Source organism: Oryza brachyantha, chromosome 11, assembly GCF_000231095.2.
Source record: "Oryza brachyantha chromosome 11, ObraRS2, whole genome shotgun sequence".
In the NCBI taxonomy this organism is placed as follows: Eukaryota; Viridiplantae; Streptophyta; class Magnoliopsida; order Poales; family Poaceae; genus Oryza; species Oryza brachyantha.
In genome coordinates this window covers 11,567,863-11,584,216 of record NC_023173.2, presented here as the reverse complement: position 1 = coordinate 11,584,216, position 16,354 = coordinate 11,567,863, and the positions used below count along the sequence as shown (strand labels likewise).

Sequence of the window (16,354 nt, the reverse complement as noted above, 5' to 3'; positions counted from 1 at the left end):
TATCCTATTATTCTACCTATAATACACCAACAGCAACTCAGTTTATTTATTAGACAAATCCAACGGATATAAACATCCGCATCCATAGAACGGCTCAGACCTATTCCCCATCCTTCCATCTATTCCCCGCACGCACCTCCTCCGTGGCCGCGTTCGCCGCCTACGTCGCCACTCGCCATCCCTCCTCGGTCGTCGCCTCCGTCGGCCGCCTCCTCACGCCGGCCGCCGCCTACGCCACGCCGCCTCGGCCGCCGCCAACCAGCCTCCGTCACCTCCTCTCCCGGCCACCCACGCGGGAGGACGCGTACGCCGCCCTCGGTCGCCCACGCCGGAGGACGCGTACACCGCCGCCTCGTCCATCTCCTTCGTTCGACGCCTCCGTCGCCCACGCTGGCCGCCGCCTACGCCACCCCGCCTCGGCCGCGGCAACCAGCCTCGTGGCGGCTCAGATCCTGCTTCCGCATAGAATCTCCTCGGCTCGACATCCTCGCATCTATTCTCCATTTCTCCTCCAGACCCACCTCCTCCATCGCCGCCTCCGTCTCCCGCTTAGGCCGCCGCTTCCGTCGCCCACGCCGTCGCCGCATGCCGCCTATGCCGACGCCTCGGCCACCGCCGAGGTTTTGCCGCCTCCATCGGCCACGCCAGACGCCGACGTCTCGACCGCCGCCTCCGTCGCCCACGTCGGCACGCCGGCCGCCTGCATGCTGCAGTTGTGCTCGCCTTCTTTTAAAGCGCCCGAGCTCTCCTGCCGCGAGAGGCAAACTTTGTCACGCCAAAGCTGCACACTGGGCGGCAAGCTGATCCCTCTCCTCTGCGTCCGTCACGGTGGAGAGGCTAGGTTTGTTCAAGTACTTGGCAAAAAATCTCTTCGTTTTTTTTCTTGTTTCGTCGCTGTCGCAAGTGACGACGATGCTGTTTGCGAGGGATGAAGCAGATTAGATTTGTCCCCGGGGTTTTGCCGGTTCGATCTCATGTCGAGATTTTTTTTTTCTCTTTTGGGATTTTGGCTGCTTCTTTTGATTATTTCTGTTGGGGCGGGATCGGGAAGAGTGTTATTGAGGTTATTCTCGGTGATTGTTGATCTCTTGGCGGTATATTTGGTTAATTCCCTCTCACGCAAGCGTGTTTGGGGCGAGCATTGAGGCGCCCCTTTTTTGCTTTAGGACAGCAGAGAGCTTTCAGTAGTTGCTATTCTGCCGTCGCCGCCGCACTTTCGCTTTAGCGCTAGGTGAATCGCAAGTGATAGCTTTCATGCTTTATTACGATCTTGCTTTGCGCATCTCCTGCCTTGATTGAGGAGGTGTGCTGTTCAAGTTTCCGTGGCATGTGTAACAGGAACATTTTTTAGATTTTTCCAATGGCTGACAACATGAGTGGATGATGAGCCAGGTAGGACTGACTACCAATTGTTTGATGATATGCTTTCTTATATATATATTGCTGCATAGAAAATGAGAACAATCCAGGTAATTTCACCAGTATTGCATTCCAGTCCCTTTTGCAGCTTGCTTTCACTACATTAGTATACCCTGCACTGATTTTGGGATACATGGGCCAAGCTGCGTATTTATCGCAACACCATGCTCTGGACTCAACATACCAAATTGGGTACTACTATCTCCGTTTCATAATGTAAGACTTTCTAGCGAATCCTAAATTCATATAGATATCAATAAATCTAGACATATATATAAACAATATACATTGGTTAATAGATGAATCTAAGCATAGCTAAAACGTCTTACGTTATGAAACGGAGGGAGTATATCTCAGTCCCAGGTACTTCATGCTTCTGAATAGAACATTATAGCAGCTGATGTTCCGAAATTTAACTGCTTAGTGTTTGAGGTATCAGTGGGCACTGAACACCATTTCTTTTGGCTTGTGCAAAATGCAGAAAGTGTAAGGTAGCATGTGCTTGTGCTGGCGATTTTGGCATCTGTTTATGGAAGCCAAGCAATCATCAGTGGAACATTCTCCATCATCAATCAGAGCCAGTCCCTCAGTTGCTTCCCAAGAGTGAAAGTCATGCACACATTTGAGAAAATCTATGGCTAGATTTACATCCCTGAGATCACCTGGTTGCTCATGGTCCTCTGCATTGCTGGGACTGTCGGATTTCATGATACCAAGCATATGGGAAATGCATCTGGTGAGTATGCGATGACTTTCCTATCAGCTATCCTTCACGGTAATATCAAGGTTTCGATCCAAAAAAAATCATCACAAAACTTATATCAACACAATCCCAGCTGGGTCTTAGGATTATTGCCAAGCTACATGAGGCAGAACTGTTACTATTTCTATACTGCGTTTGAGCTAAACGTTGTTTTTAATGTTCTTTAAGTGACTGAACCAAAATTTCTACTTTTGGTGTCATCAGGTACCCAAACCTGAAGACTGTTATTGAATTAATCTACAAGAGGGGTAAACAAGCAGAGGATTCCAATCTAGGACAACAAAGTCATTGAGGAGGTGTGCTGTTGTTGGCTTTCTTCAATTATGTGGTATATGTGCATTTTACATCTAATCCAATTCCTATTTGTCTGATATTCACCCACTAGGGCTTGGGGAAGCACGACATCATCTGCATCGAGGATCTTGTCCACAAGATCATGACTGTTGGGCCACATTCAAGGAGGCAAACAACTTCCAGTTGCCCTTCAAGCTGAAGGCGCCACTTGGTGGCCTCAAGAAGAAGAGGAACTACTATATGTCAAGGGTGGTGATGCTGGCAACCGTGTGAGGATTAATTACATCAATGAGCTCATCAGGAGGATGAACTAGGCTTCTCTGTTCCCAGGGAAAATGTTTCTATGTATGCAAACATGGTTTTATTTTTACCTTTAGGTTGTCTTGAGTTGGATACTGGATATGCAATTTTGGGGTTCCAAACAGGAGTTAAGACTTTGCCTGTGTTGACAGTGAGACTTCCGGTGGGAAATCTGTACCCGTTTGCCTAGGGGTTTGGTCCTGTCTGGATGCTGTTATTTCTTGGGATGTTCAATTTTGTTTATATTTGTCTTTCATCTTCAGGGAGACAATCGAATAAAATGATCGTTGGTCACATGACATACATTACAAATGGTTCTATTTTCATGGTTTAGTTTGGTTTTGCAGGCTGATACACCAGGTCCGACATCGCTTGTACACCAGTTTCTTTTTTGAGCTATGTACATGTTAAGCTTAAGTGCTTAACTATTCACTGCTATGGCTATGGCAAAGTTGATCCACGAGGATCTGAACAAAGGTTGCTGACAAATTGGATGCTTCTAACAAATGGTGGTCCATGTTCATATTGAACCGTAATTCTGAATCTGAAAATTCTTGCAAACCAACGAATGGATGCACCGAATTAGGAATCATCTTTTTGTCTCAAATAAGAATTCCATTAATTCTAAGGTCCATTCAGCAGGTAATATCCTGTTGCGGAGCTAACAACCCAAGATCTGACTTCCTCTCAACTAGCCTCCGTCAACCTCCAACTCAAAAGGTATGCATCTCAATTTTTTTTTAGAGTATATATATAAATGAGAAGTTCTGCTTTTGAAAAATATATAAGTTTTGAGCACTGATTGAGTTGATATGGTGATTTTTCAGAGTATATATAAATGGGAAGTACTACTTTTGAAAAGTATATAATTTTGAGCATTGATTTCCAAGTGCTTGTAAATCAAGAGTGCTGTTTTCAGGAGATATAGATATTCAATCACTGCTCTCCAAGTATATAGAAATCAAAATCGATGCTTTGCAATTGTAGAGAGATTAGGTGTTCTGGTGTTGTGTGTTGCTATGTTGCAACTTTTGCAGTCAGTGTACTGTATCATGCCTTGCGATCGAATTATTTATCATTGGAATGGATAATGAAATTCTTGATGTTGTACAGTGTATATTCTCACATATTATTTATCGTGTGCATTATAATATATTATTTGGGTTTTGAGATATTTCAATGTTTAATTTACCGATACCGATATTTTTTCCATATATATTATTTGATTTACATTGTTAAATATTACCGTAGTGTTAGCACGGGTATATAACTAGTCTATTTACCCTATAGCGCACCAACATGATTTACTCATCATCGTACTCATCTGACACATCCAACGGTCTAAATCAATCAACGTTAGATCAGACGGGCCAGATCTGCTACGCCTCCCTCCCTCTGCCTGCCTTAGCTCCCTCCGCCCGGATGCCTCCCAAACCCTAGCCACCGCCACTCCGGTCGCCCTCACGCCGCCGCCGCCCTAACGCCCCGCCGCCACTCCCTCCTCCGTTGCCCACCGCCCTGCCACCCCGCCGTGGCCCATCGCCCTACTGCTCCGCCGCGGCCCACCGCCCTCCGTTGCCCTCCCTACTCGGTCGTCCTCCTGCCGTCGTCGCCCTACCGCCCTGCCGCTGCCGCTACTCCCTCCTCGGTCGCCCTCCCTCCTTCGCGGCACATCCGTCCCGCCTCCGCGTCCTGCCGCCCCATCGCCGCCCGCAGCCCTACTACCCCGCTGCCACCCACCGCCCTACCGTCCCTCCATCACCGCCTCCATCGCCGAGTACGCTGACTCCGGCGCTACCTTCGTCGACCCCTCCGAGCTCGCCGGCTGCGTCGAGCCCGCCGCCGCCTCCTTCACCTCCATCGCCAAGTGCGTCGACCCCTTCGTCGATCCTATCGCAGCCGACTTTGTTGAATCTGCTTATTCCGCCGCCGCCCCCATCCCTGCCTCCTTCGCCGGCACCTGTATGCCCTGGTCAGTGAATGCCTCTACGCCGGCCTGCAATTTTGAGCTTTTAATTTGACATGGATGCTTATGTGATGCTTCTTACCATCTTACGAACAGCAAAGAAAGCTAAATAGAATCCAACAGCAAAGAAAACATAATGTCAACAACTCAGAAATATATTTGTCATCTTTTCGAACAAACCTTATGTCCAGTTTTACATCTGATGCACCAATCATGCAAATATACCGGCTTGGGCAGTGCTCATATCGTATAGTGTTGTTGCCCATCTTACAGCAGAAAAGCGGACCTCACTTAGCTCCTTACAGAAAAAAATATGTGATTTTTACAGTCTCAGCTCCATACTTAGGTGATTTTTTTATCTGTTTTGACAATCCCAAGTGATTTATTTATTAATTCATTATTCTTCTGCATCGCTGGAGCTTTCAGGCTCGAGATTATTCTTTGTTGCTTGATAGCGATTTTTAATTTCTCCGATTACATCTTCTCACATTCTTCAAAAGGCATATCCGTGTTAAACTAATATATATTACCTTTTAACCTCATAGTGCTTCATTCATGAAGGAGTTGGCGATAAGGAATCATAATTGAGTTGAACTTGTGCCTTCTATTTATTAAAATGGAAAAATACTTTAATGGGACTGCATTGGTTCACTGATAGTGTACGATAAAGGGCTGGAGAATAAATAGGATACAGTACTATAATCCAATCGTACATGTAAGATTCATTTCAAATTCATGATATGTATAAATGTTACTGCAGGCTGCCTACAAATCAATTATCTGGTTTTTAATGTGCATTCTATAGCATATTTTAAAATTCTATATTGTTAGAAAATATAGACTGTGTAAAGTGCCCTTTCTTTCAATGACTTTGTTGCATCTTGTTAACTTGCCATGCCAAATTGAGCAGTCTGTCACTAATGGACTGCAATTCTGCTAAGCACCTACAATCCTAAGGTAGCAGGGAAGAGATGTCAAGTTAAACCAAAAATTTGCTTACTGTATGATTCTCTGTCTTCAGTGTTTCACTAAATACAAGATAAAAAGGGATGCTGCATACCTGTACACTGCATCATTTGTCATTAGGCTTGTGCCTTTGCTTACTGGATATTAAACAATTACAAACGTCCCTTAATATGATTTAAGCTAGGATGCTGCATACTTGTGTGCTTGTGACTGTGGCAGAATATGGTTGGTTCATATGCATGGCCAAAAATTTGTTTACTCCACCTTTAGTGCTCTGTTCGATCATGTACTTTCGATTCAATTTAACTTTACTTTTATATTGTCTATGTAATTTAACTTTCGATCTATGCATCCTATATCGTATTTTAAAATTCTATATTGTTAGGAAATATAAATGTGTAAAATTCTATATTTGTTGCATCTTGTTAACTTGCCGTGTCAGATTAAAATTCTATATTTGTTCGACATTGTCATTGTCAGGTTTTATGAAATTGACTGGAAATCTAGGGTAATAGCAGAAACTGATGTTTTTGCAAGTAAGTACCCAATTTATTTATGCTATCGTCACTGATTATTATTATAGGATATTTTGTTTTGAGATGGTGCTGACCTAGCAGTACAAATGTTATAGTGTTAATTTTGATACGTAGTGGTATCATGCAGATATAATCAATATGGTACAGCCCCTCAGCGATCATAAAATCGCTTTATTGTTTTAATGTGTGCGTTAAATTTTAAATTTGACAGTGGGTCTAATTTGGTTAAATTTTGCCAATCAGTTAATAACATCAGCTGATTCCGCCGTAGAAAATTCATCTACGGCTGCCACTGATAGTAAATAAGGCTTTCCTGTAATGTACAACTAGGTATACCTAACGGTAGAATGTAATTGACTAATGCCATGCTTGTTGTCACATGATCTAAACTTTGCATTGTGATATTATCTAAAACAAGAGAGTCGTGCTCCGTTTTCCATAGGAGTACTCAATTGAGATCATGGACACCTGCTGCCATCTCTGGAACTTGTCTTGCTTAATAGTTCCTTGTCGGACTTGCACATACATGATGTGTGTTTGCGTAATAGGGTGTGAGAATTAATCAATAAATGGTGCTAAACATTCTCGTTTCTGAAGAAAAACTTGACAATAAACATGCTTGTTTCTGAATTAAAACTTGACAATAAACATGCTTGTTTCTGAAATGCCTGAAAGGGAGCCCTTTGTATATGAGAAATGTACGTTGACAGCTTCCACCATAGGACTGAAATTCCTTACCACATATACTTCCAAATCATGAATTGTGGGGTAGCTAATCTTGTCTGCTTATTAGTATGGATATATAGATATAATTCAGTCAATGATCAACATAGATGGCCAACCTTTTCAATTAAAAATAAATTCCATTATCAAGTTTTTCCTTTCTGTCAGGAACCCACAAGTCTATGAAAGTAATATAAAGTAATAGTAGGCCATATCATTATGCTTTGATTGAAAAATAGTTATTGTATTTTTGTTATTTCCGTTACATATTAAATATAACCGTAGTGTTAGCACGGGCAAATTACTAGTACCCTATAGTGCACCAACCGAAGACCTCACTTCTACGTCCTTACCTTTTAGATCCAACGCTCCATATCGATCTATTTCCAAATCAACGGCTTGAGATCGTCCGCGTCATCCCTCACCCTAGCATCCCCCTCTACCTGAGCGCCCCTCACCTCACCCCTCATGCCACCTCCACGCCGCCAGCGCCGCCTCCACCCCGTCTCCACCGCACCGCCGCCCCTCCACCACTTGCGCCGTCGCCGCCACTGCTGCCTGTGCCGCCTCCGCCTCCGTTCACCGACCCACCGCCTCCCTCCATCGTCATCGCCGCCGCCCCCGGTTCGCCGACCCGCCGCGGCGCCGCCTCCCTCCTCGTCGTCGCCGTGGTCTCCGCCCCCCGTTCGACGTCCCACCGCCTGCCTCCTCGTCACTGCCATCTCCGCCCTCCTCGTGGCCACCATCTCCACCGCCCATCCGCCGGGTCACCGCCTCCATCGTCGTGGCAGTATCCTTGTAAGTTTCGAAACTCCTATTGGTATATGAGGACTATTTCCTGCTCTAGCGTTAATGCACTTACCTAGAGATATTAATGAAATTGATGGACTTGGCTACAAGAATATGGCATTATGTGCAGTCGTATGGACAATGAGAATACCATGACTACAAGATGATTCCGTGTTCATCTTAGTATTAGCAGCATGACGATTCATCTCACCAATTTGGAGAAGTTGAAAAACATGTTCAAGATCTCTAATTTGCAGTTTGGATTGACTGATTTCCAAAAGAAGTATAAGAAAGAACCATCAAACGATTCTTCTTACACTTAAGTAATAATTTAGATATGCTGTCAACTGTCAACTGAATGCTTGTGTGCTATATTAATGCCCGTATCAGTAGTCAAATCAATTTCATTAATCCATGGACCTGCCATCTAGAAGTTCTTATTTTATACATTTTGTCAGTTGCTCCAAGTGTTCAAACATCTGTCACAAAATGGCTTAGCTTGTGTCATGTATATTCTCTCTTGAGATTCATCATATCATGTCTTATTGACATGCTTAATCACTCATGGGCCCATGGCCATTTTGCTTTCACCTTAACTTTTCACTTGTTTTGATATTTCATATATGATCCTGTAGTGAACTCTGTTAGTATTAATGCAGCAGACTCCTAGGTGTTGATTCTTGTTTACCATTATGTCATCACTTACCTGGTTATGGCACAATTTTTGCAGGTTTCTTTTAAGATTGTTGGGATCGATCCAAAATCTGTAAGTTATTCGTTACCTTTCTTGTTCAATTACAATGGTTTATGCTTTATTTGACCTCCAATCGATGAACTGAGTTTCTATGCGTTACTAGTAAGCATGCACGTGGATCCACGTTGCGAAAATATAATGTTGTAAAATAGTTGCTTTGTCATTTAAAGCTATGCCTTTAGTTTCAAAAAAAAAAAAGATACACATTTATTTAGAGACTAACAGATTATTACAAATATGTATATTTTACGAACTTCTCTATGATATCTTCATAGATTTCACCTATGATGATCAACCGTTTTCTTTCTTTTGCTTCATTCAAATTAAAATTCTAGCTCTCCCACTAACATTGTACTTGTTGTTGGGTGTGATTAAAGGAACCATTCTAACTTGCACAACGTTAACAAGTAGTAACCAAGTAAAATTCTGAGAGTCTAAAAAAATAATAAAATAAAATGTTAGTGAACAAGAACCGGAGACATCTTTAGTAATAATACAGTGGCATATTTTATTGTGAGAGACCATAACCATTATATTGAAAACCTAATTAACAGTCTTACATTTAGTAAACAAAACATATAAACACTGCATGGATGGTGATTTTAGCTCTTAATTTCTTATTGAGCAATACAACATTTAATTCATTATGTTGATAATATGGAACAAAAAAAAAAGAAAAATATAGTAAGTTGAATTTCTTGAGGTGCTTTCATTTAGGCTCATAGTTAAGGTCAGAGTATTTGCCAAAATTCAAGATTTTCTATCCATTTATAAGAAGCTATTGTGCATGCTGAAATTACTAAAATTTATAACCATATCACAAGTTTAAAGCTATCTATTCTATTCTATAATGTAAACAGGTTGCACCACAAAAAAGAACGTGAGTGTATGCTGCTTTTCATGGTAAATAATTAGGTGGATATCCAATCCATGCAATTCATTGCACCACAACTGAAGGTCGCAAAACAAATTTGTTATAACTCAAGAAACCCAATTTTTTCTTAAGTAGGTGTAGACAACACCCAATCATTGCTTTTTTTTTCATGCCCTTGGCAGTGAATGGAAAGAGAGCTGCATAGACTTGTTGATTCATCTGCATCAAATTGTCAACAACAATGTAAATATCACAGTCCAATTATTTATTTGCCAATAATTTAAAAGCCCAGCCATGAACACAAGAATCAAATAAGTAAGAGGTGAGCTAAAAACTGAATCGAATATAGAAGTGATATGTAGCTAAATAATGCAAGCATTGATTCTTGGTCGAACATTTTCTACCATAGTAGTCGAAAGCTGTTAAAATCAAGCTTGAATCAACTGATAACTATTTTGCTAATTTCACAAGAAATATTCAGCTCTTTCGGTGGAAACTGACTCTATTACAGATGAGGATACTAATCCGGGAGATAATGGTAGCACATCACTTCTTTTTGTAGGCAGGTTTATTAGGCAAACATAATAGTTTATAGAATTTTATTTGAATAACAATCAAACTATTATCCAATATAGTCGTTCAAAAGTCTAAAATTGTACGTAATATTTATAAACAGCTTGAAAAATGAAAAATAGCACATAACTTGTAGGATGCAAAGCTAGAAAAATTACGTCCTTGCACAATTTTGATAAAACAATGATTAAAGCAAAAATGGATGCATTCTATCAATGCTATTCAATCCCTTTTTTTATCAGAGTAACATACAATCCCTTATAAGTGAATCTCTTCAAATATTCAGAATCGAGGTTATGAATTTAGTAAAATATGGCAAATGACCAGCAGGATATAGATATACCTGGTTTAGCTAGCATGGGAACATCGCGTTTAAATCATAAATAAATATATCTTTCAAGTTTTAGATAATTAAAACACAATTTAAACATGAAATAATAACACATATCGTTTGCGTGATTAAATTGGTTTAGCCTATTTTTATTTACCAAAAAAAAGGAACAACGTGTCATTAGAACCCAAAGGGCTTACAAACTTTCAGGTCAAAACCACATGTGTGGGTCCACTAGTCAGAAACCAGGCCACCGCCGCAGCCCGCAGAGTTGGACACCTCCGGCGATGTACGGCGAGACCGAGCCCGCCGCCGCCGCCGCGGATCGCACGGCGTTCCGGCGAGCTGAGAAGCAGTACAAGCTCTACAAGCCGCTGAAACCCAAGGGCAGAGCAAGGTCTCGGTCTCGGCCTCCCTCCCCCTCCCCCCCCCCCCCCCCCCCCCCCCCTTGTTCCACACGCATCCTGATTTCCTGACCTCTCCAGCGCTGCAGGGGCAAGCCGGGAAGCGGCGGCGGCGGTGAGGAGGACCTGTCCGCGGTGGTCGACTTCCACGCGCTGCTCGCTTCCGCCGGCAGGGAGCTGCCCGCGGGGATCGCGAGGCGCGACGTCGCCGGGTTCGACCGCCCTGTCTTCTGCTTCCTGGACCGGCCCGGTAAAATCTGACAGCTTGTTTGAGAAATTCGAATTTTTCATCCCTATGATATAGTACTCCATTGATACTTTAGACATTGTAGCATTGTGCTAGCTTAGTATAGATCTCTTTTACCTCTAATTGTACTAGTTTAAGCCAAATATGAGTTTTTTGTTTGCGCTAATTATTCATCGGGAACCTTCGCATTTTTGAGTAGATTCGCAACATTGCTTGCATTGTGTACAGTTACAAGGGTGTGCTACTTTTTATCATGATTACCGGTATCCGAAGAGAGATATCTAGTGTTGGGTGTGACTATTTACTGGATGCTATCAGACTACCTATGTAACATGTAGACTTGGATTGTTATATATTGATGGATGGATCGAGCTCACTCTGAAATGTAAGCATGGTATGCTAGCTGCAAATCATATTTGTGGAGCTATTTGATTACAATGAAACAAATATATTTCCCGGTTTAGACATAGACTTGCCACATGGCCCACGTCATACGATGCACTTCCTATTTGTTGTATTTCTCATATATAATAATCTTGTGACATTTACTGATATCTTCGTTGTCTTAATTTTTGTAGGATTTTATATCATCCCTGGTGCTCTATCTATTGAGGAACAATGCTATTGGATTAGGGAAAGCTTGAAAACATTTCCACAGCCTCCTAATAGAACTAACCTGACTGCTTTGTATGGTCCAATTTTTGACTTACTCGCTGCTGCTGATAATGAGAAGATTTTGGTTGAAGTGGAAAATTCTGATGGCCAAGAAAGATCCGAGCAGAATATTAATGGAACAAAAATAAATAGCTTCAAATTTATTAAAGTCACAGAGATACAAAAGGGGGAGGGATGCAGGTCAACTGCAGCAACTACTCTTATTCGGAAGCTCCGATGGAGTACCCTTGGTCTGCAATTTGATTGGTCAAAAGTATGTACCCTTGAGCTCCTATGGTACTGTTAACAGTTAGCATTACATCTTTATGTTGATTTCTCTTGTTTCGTCAAGCTATTTCTACTTGTAGTGGTTTTGATATTGTCTAATAATACATGACATGGTAATTAATTTATTCTATATATATGTACATTTTCATTAGAATTTCTGAAATTGTTTCATGCATGCTGAATTCAGTTCTTCTTATTATCATTATGAATCTATAGTTCCATTTGGTATATAACAAAAATTGTGCTCTCTCCACTACTTGATTAGGTAAATTTTGATCTTATAACATTGCAAACCTTGAAAACAAATGTCAAAATAATCTCTCATTAATTGCAACATATACTAGTATTGTCTTGCAAATCAGTTATCTTATACTGCAATTTTCTTCACATTACTGTCAGATATGTAGGATTTATACAATTAGCTTTTGCTAACAACTCAACAAGGACACTAACGACTTATGTACAATTCTTCTGTCATCACAGCGCAACTATGATGTATTACTCCCGCATAACAAGATTCCAGATGGCCTTTCTGCTCTTGCCAAAAAGATGGTCGTTCCAGCCATGCCATCTGGAGAAGAATTCAAGCCAGAAGCCGCCATAGTGAACTATTATGGCCCAAGTATGTACTTTGTTCCTTCAACAGTGACTATCCCTTTAGATTATTCTAATTTATTCAAAATAGTCCCAAAGTTTCATGTTCCTATCCCTGTCCACAGGTGATATGCTTGGTGGCCACGTCGATGACATGGAAGCAGATTGGACTAAACCCATTGTAAGCATAAGGTATTATGCTTCACTATCTTTATCATGGTTATATTCTCACTCCATCTTTAAGTTCTTAACGTAGTGGATTGGCTTTCCTTTTATAAATTTAGTTTGGGGTGCAAGTGCATTTTTCTTCTGGGAGGAAAAACAAGAGATGAAGTTCCAACAGCAATGTTTCTGCGAAGTGGCGATATCGTATTGATGGCTGGGGAAGCACGAGAATACTTCCATGGTAATGCATTTTACAAAACGAGAGTTGTTTTCAGTAGTAATTCTAGTTGGAACACATTTATCATGTTCCTATTTTATCTTTGCTTTCTCGCAGGTGTTCCACGAATCTTCACAGGAAATGGTCAGGACGAAATATCTGCACTGGATTCACAGCTTTCTGGTGAAGATGACTCTTTTATCTTGAACTACATTCACAACTCAAGGATAAATATCAACATCAGACAAGTTTACTGAGTCAAATCTTTTGTTACAGTTAAGATACTCTGTTGTAAAATGTTGCCTTTTCTGCTGCCTTCCCAGACCAGCTCACACAGCGCAGTGCTCTAATGAATTGCCTCTGGAGTTGTGGAAAGATAGGAAAGTTTTGGGCCCATGGACAGTTTAATCTTCGATGTCCAAACTAACCATAAAAAGGATTCTGACCATCAAAGGGTAGTTAGGGCAAGTTTGTTTGTTTGATCATCGATTCCTCCGGAGCAGGTTTCCTAATGGACTCGCCAATGTGACCTGTCTCAAGTTCGGTTTTGTAATTCTGGGCCTTTTGTTTTCAGAAGTTTCTCTCTCATTTTCTCCTGCCGATGCAAGAGACTTGCAAGTTAGTTATGTGACTTGTTGCGTGATGGTTCAGAAGTTGCCCAATGGACGGTTTTACACATGCATGTCACTTGCAAAATAACCTATTTATGCTTTGTCTCGGTGAGATCATGTGTCTTGATTTGAGGCTTGATGCCAACGGTGAATTGATGATAATCCATAACAAAGAAACAAAAAAGGGTGATATTTGCAGAAGGAAAATTTATTTAAAAAAATGCTTGCTGCAACCAGTTGCACTTTGGGCCTACCTGTAAGTCTGTAACACGCTCATCCAAGGGATGAAAGCAAAAACGCCCATTATAATCCTAGAAAAAAAATGTTATGAAAAACACACACAATGAAATAGCCGTATGCTCCTTGTCAAATGAGGTATGTGCTGGTGGTTGCCTTCATTGTGTGGCTGATCTTTTCTTCTATTTTTTTGGTGGGGGGAAGGGATTCTTGAATTATGAATAAACAGTAACAAAGAAACACAGTTATATGCGGACGAAGTTAGCACTTAGTATGCCATATCCCAAATGAAAGCATGGTGAAAGCTGAATAACAGTAATAATGCTACCATAATTGTGTTTCCCATGAGCAGAAGAAATTTACAGCAATCAGATTTCAAACAAAACATAACCCAGTAGCTGTTGGTATAGATTTTGATCTAGTTCTCGACAATATCTTGAATCCGCTCCGGAGTCAAGATCGATGCATCGGCATCGAAATTAGCACCCTCCAACTGCTTGTGCAACTGCATCGAAGGTTAGATCCAAATAAGCATAAATTGCTTCAAATGAATTCGATCAAATTCATAAATTTGTCCAACACTATTATTATGTTTCAGACTGAAACTCAGTGAGGGATGAAAAGCGGCTAGGGAGAGTAGTAAGGCGACATACCGTTTCGAGTATGACGGATTGACTCTCCGGCTTATATTTTCTCATTTGAATCAACATCTTCAGTTGCTGTAATAGTAATTCAGCTTGACATTAGCTACCTGAAACAAATATGATAAACCTTTTTTTCTATCACTGTAAAAGAAGTTTGCCTCACCTGTTCCTGTAATTTCTGCTGAGCATGCAATTTTTCAGTAAATTCTCTAGGGTCAAGCTCAGCTTCATCAATAGCCATCTCTTCTCTATCAAATTAACGATAGAAATTAACATATGAGTTCACATTCTATGCTAGTTGATAACAGTTCAAGTGAAACATGCCAAACCACAAACTATTCTCACCAGACGGTGGCAGACAATGGTGTATTGCAATGATAGTACTTTTATTTTATTATGATAGCTCTGCATTGAAGGTTTATGCCCTAATTAATTGCTTCATTTCTCTTTCTACAAGAAACTTGAACTGACACATCAGAGAAACTAATCAATGTTAAACGTGTCCAAATGTATCTCGAGTATATAAATGGTTGTTTATTAACCAAAGTTAGTATAACTGGTATTATTAAATACAAATGGAACATAGATCTGAGATATGAAGCCCTTGCAATTTATAGCATACATGAATTCTCTGCAGGAGCACTCATCTAAAATTGTCAAGACGTAATAAAATTGGAAGGCACTTACTTGGCAACAAACTGATAGAACTTTACCATCAATTCCATGTCATCCTCATACATAATGTTCACCTTTCCAAGGCAGCCAATTCCAAAGCTTGGATCTGATGTTCAGAAATATCATGTCAACAGCAGCAATTCGCCAATGCTGTTTAGAACACTAGTTCTCATAACAAAGTTTCAACATTTATTTTTTGAGCGCTTCATTTTGTTGTTTTCCTAGCTCTGGACTCTATGTAGCTGAACCATTCTAGTACTAAGCATCTAATTACTGTATGACTGATTCGTCCAGTGCCTCTTACAGCATACAAGAAATCATCAATTCAATCGATCAAGTGAATCAACTCAGAAAGCAAACGTAGTAAAACAAAACGAATTATTCATGAACTACAGATACCATAACTACTGTTTCAACTTTAGTTTGCAACACAACTGTTGCTCAAAACGCAATCATACCGATTCCCATCTCGCGAAGGATCTCCTCCTGTATCTCGGTGGTCACTGCTACAGCCTCCTGCAAGAGCAAAAAAAAAAAAAAAAACAAAAAAAAAAGAAAAAAAAACCACGAATTCTGTTATTTTTTCCGCAGGTACGTCGAGCCACGCAAATTGCATACTCCACTAGCGAGCTGCACACTGAGAGCTAATTCACCTTTTTTTTTTTTTGCTTTGTTGAAACCGATTAAAATGCTGTTGTTCACAAGATCGAACACTAAGCAAAGGAACCCCGCACCATCGGCAAACTGGTTTGCCGCGAGGAATCAGCGAGAGGCTCTCACCTGCTTGTCCCTGACGGCGTCGGCGATCCGCGCCTTGACCTCTGCAAGCGAGCCGGAGGCGGAGGAGAGAAAGGAGGGGGGGTGGTCAGGGTTAGAGGAACTAGGGGGGGACACGTACAGGGGAAGAAGGAGAGGGGCCGAGCGCGCGCCTTCCTCACCTGGGAGCGAGGTGAGGAAGGAGAAGCGGGCGAAGAGGTGCAGCAGCTGCTCCCTCGTCATCGTCGCGCTGCCGCCGCCGGCCGCCGTCGCCATGGATGGCTCTCCCGGAGCGGTGCGATGTGAGGCTGTGGCGTCGCTCTCCCTCCCGGAGCTGGTCGATTGTGGGCCACCTCTCCTCAGGCCCAGATGCAATCTTGGGCCGGGCCCTAAAAGCCCGTTGGGTTTATCATTTTTATTTTACTTGAAATTTCCAAACCTTCTCATTTATACCATCAGGTTGTGATCTTTTCTTAATAATAAAAGAAGAAAGGTTAGCTATATTTAATGGTGTAAATGATGGAGCTAACTTCTATAAAGTTAAAAATCTAAATAATTTTATTTCAAAAAATTT

At 41.5% G+C, this 16,354-nt stretch overlaps 2 protein-coding genes and 1 long non-coding RNA gene across 6 annotated transcripts; 2 read left to right on the top strand and 1 right to left on the bottom strand.

Moving 5' to 3' along the window:
• The first annotated feature begins 96 nt into the window (after nucleotides 1-96).
• Nucleotides 97-3,852, top strand: LOC102715619. 4 transcript variants are annotated; one of them, XR_423920.3, is made up of 6 exons: nucleotides 97-1,392; nucleotides 1,496-1,635; nucleotides 1,901-2,155; nucleotides 2,387-2,478; nucleotides 2,568-3,496; nucleotides 3,604-3,852. It is a non-coding gene; the product is annotated as an uncharacterized LOC102715619 (long non-coding RNA). The 4 variants fall into 4 exon arrangements; XR_001551474.2 differs by lacking the exon at nucleotides 1,496-1,635 and having other exon boundaries at nucleotides 98-841; nucleotides 3,604-3,851; XR_423919.3 differs by having other exon boundaries at nucleotides 98-1,635; nucleotides 3,604-3,850.
• Nucleotides 3,853-10,540: 6,688 nt separating this feature from the next.
• On the top strand, nucleotides 10,541-13,631 carry LOC102715526 (alpha-ketoglutarate-dependent dioxygenase alkB). Its single transcript, XM_040529027.1, has 7 exons — nucleotides 10,541-10,685; nucleotides 10,782-10,942; nucleotides 11,518-11,867; nucleotides 12,365-12,503; nucleotides 12,601-12,667; nucleotides 12,760-12,881; nucleotides 12,975-13,631. Exons 1-7 carry the CDS (start codon nucleotides 10,576-10,578, stop codon nucleotides 13,112-13,114), a joined length of 1,089 nt encoding a protein of 362 aa, XP_040384961.1. The 5' UTR covers nucleotides 10,541-10,575; the 3' UTR covers nucleotides 13,115-13,631.
• A 241-nt stretch (nucleotides 13,632-13,872) lies between these two features.
• Nucleotides 13,873-16,110, bottom strand: LOC102715344. Its single transcript, XM_015842665.2, has 7 exons — nucleotides 15,963-16,110; nucleotides 15,805-15,845; nucleotides 15,483-15,540; nucleotides 15,037-15,130; nucleotides 14,513-14,597; nucleotides 14,359-14,424; nucleotides 13,873-14,210 (listed from the first exon to the last, which is right to left on the bottom strand). Exons 1-7 carry the CDS (start codon nucleotides 16,054-16,056, stop codon nucleotides 14,124-14,126), a joined length of 525 nt encoding a protein of 174 aa, XP_015698151.1. The 5' UTR covers nucleotides 16,057-16,110; the 3' UTR covers nucleotides 13,873-14,123.
• Between the last annotated feature and the right edge of the window lie 244 nt (nucleotides 16,111-16,354).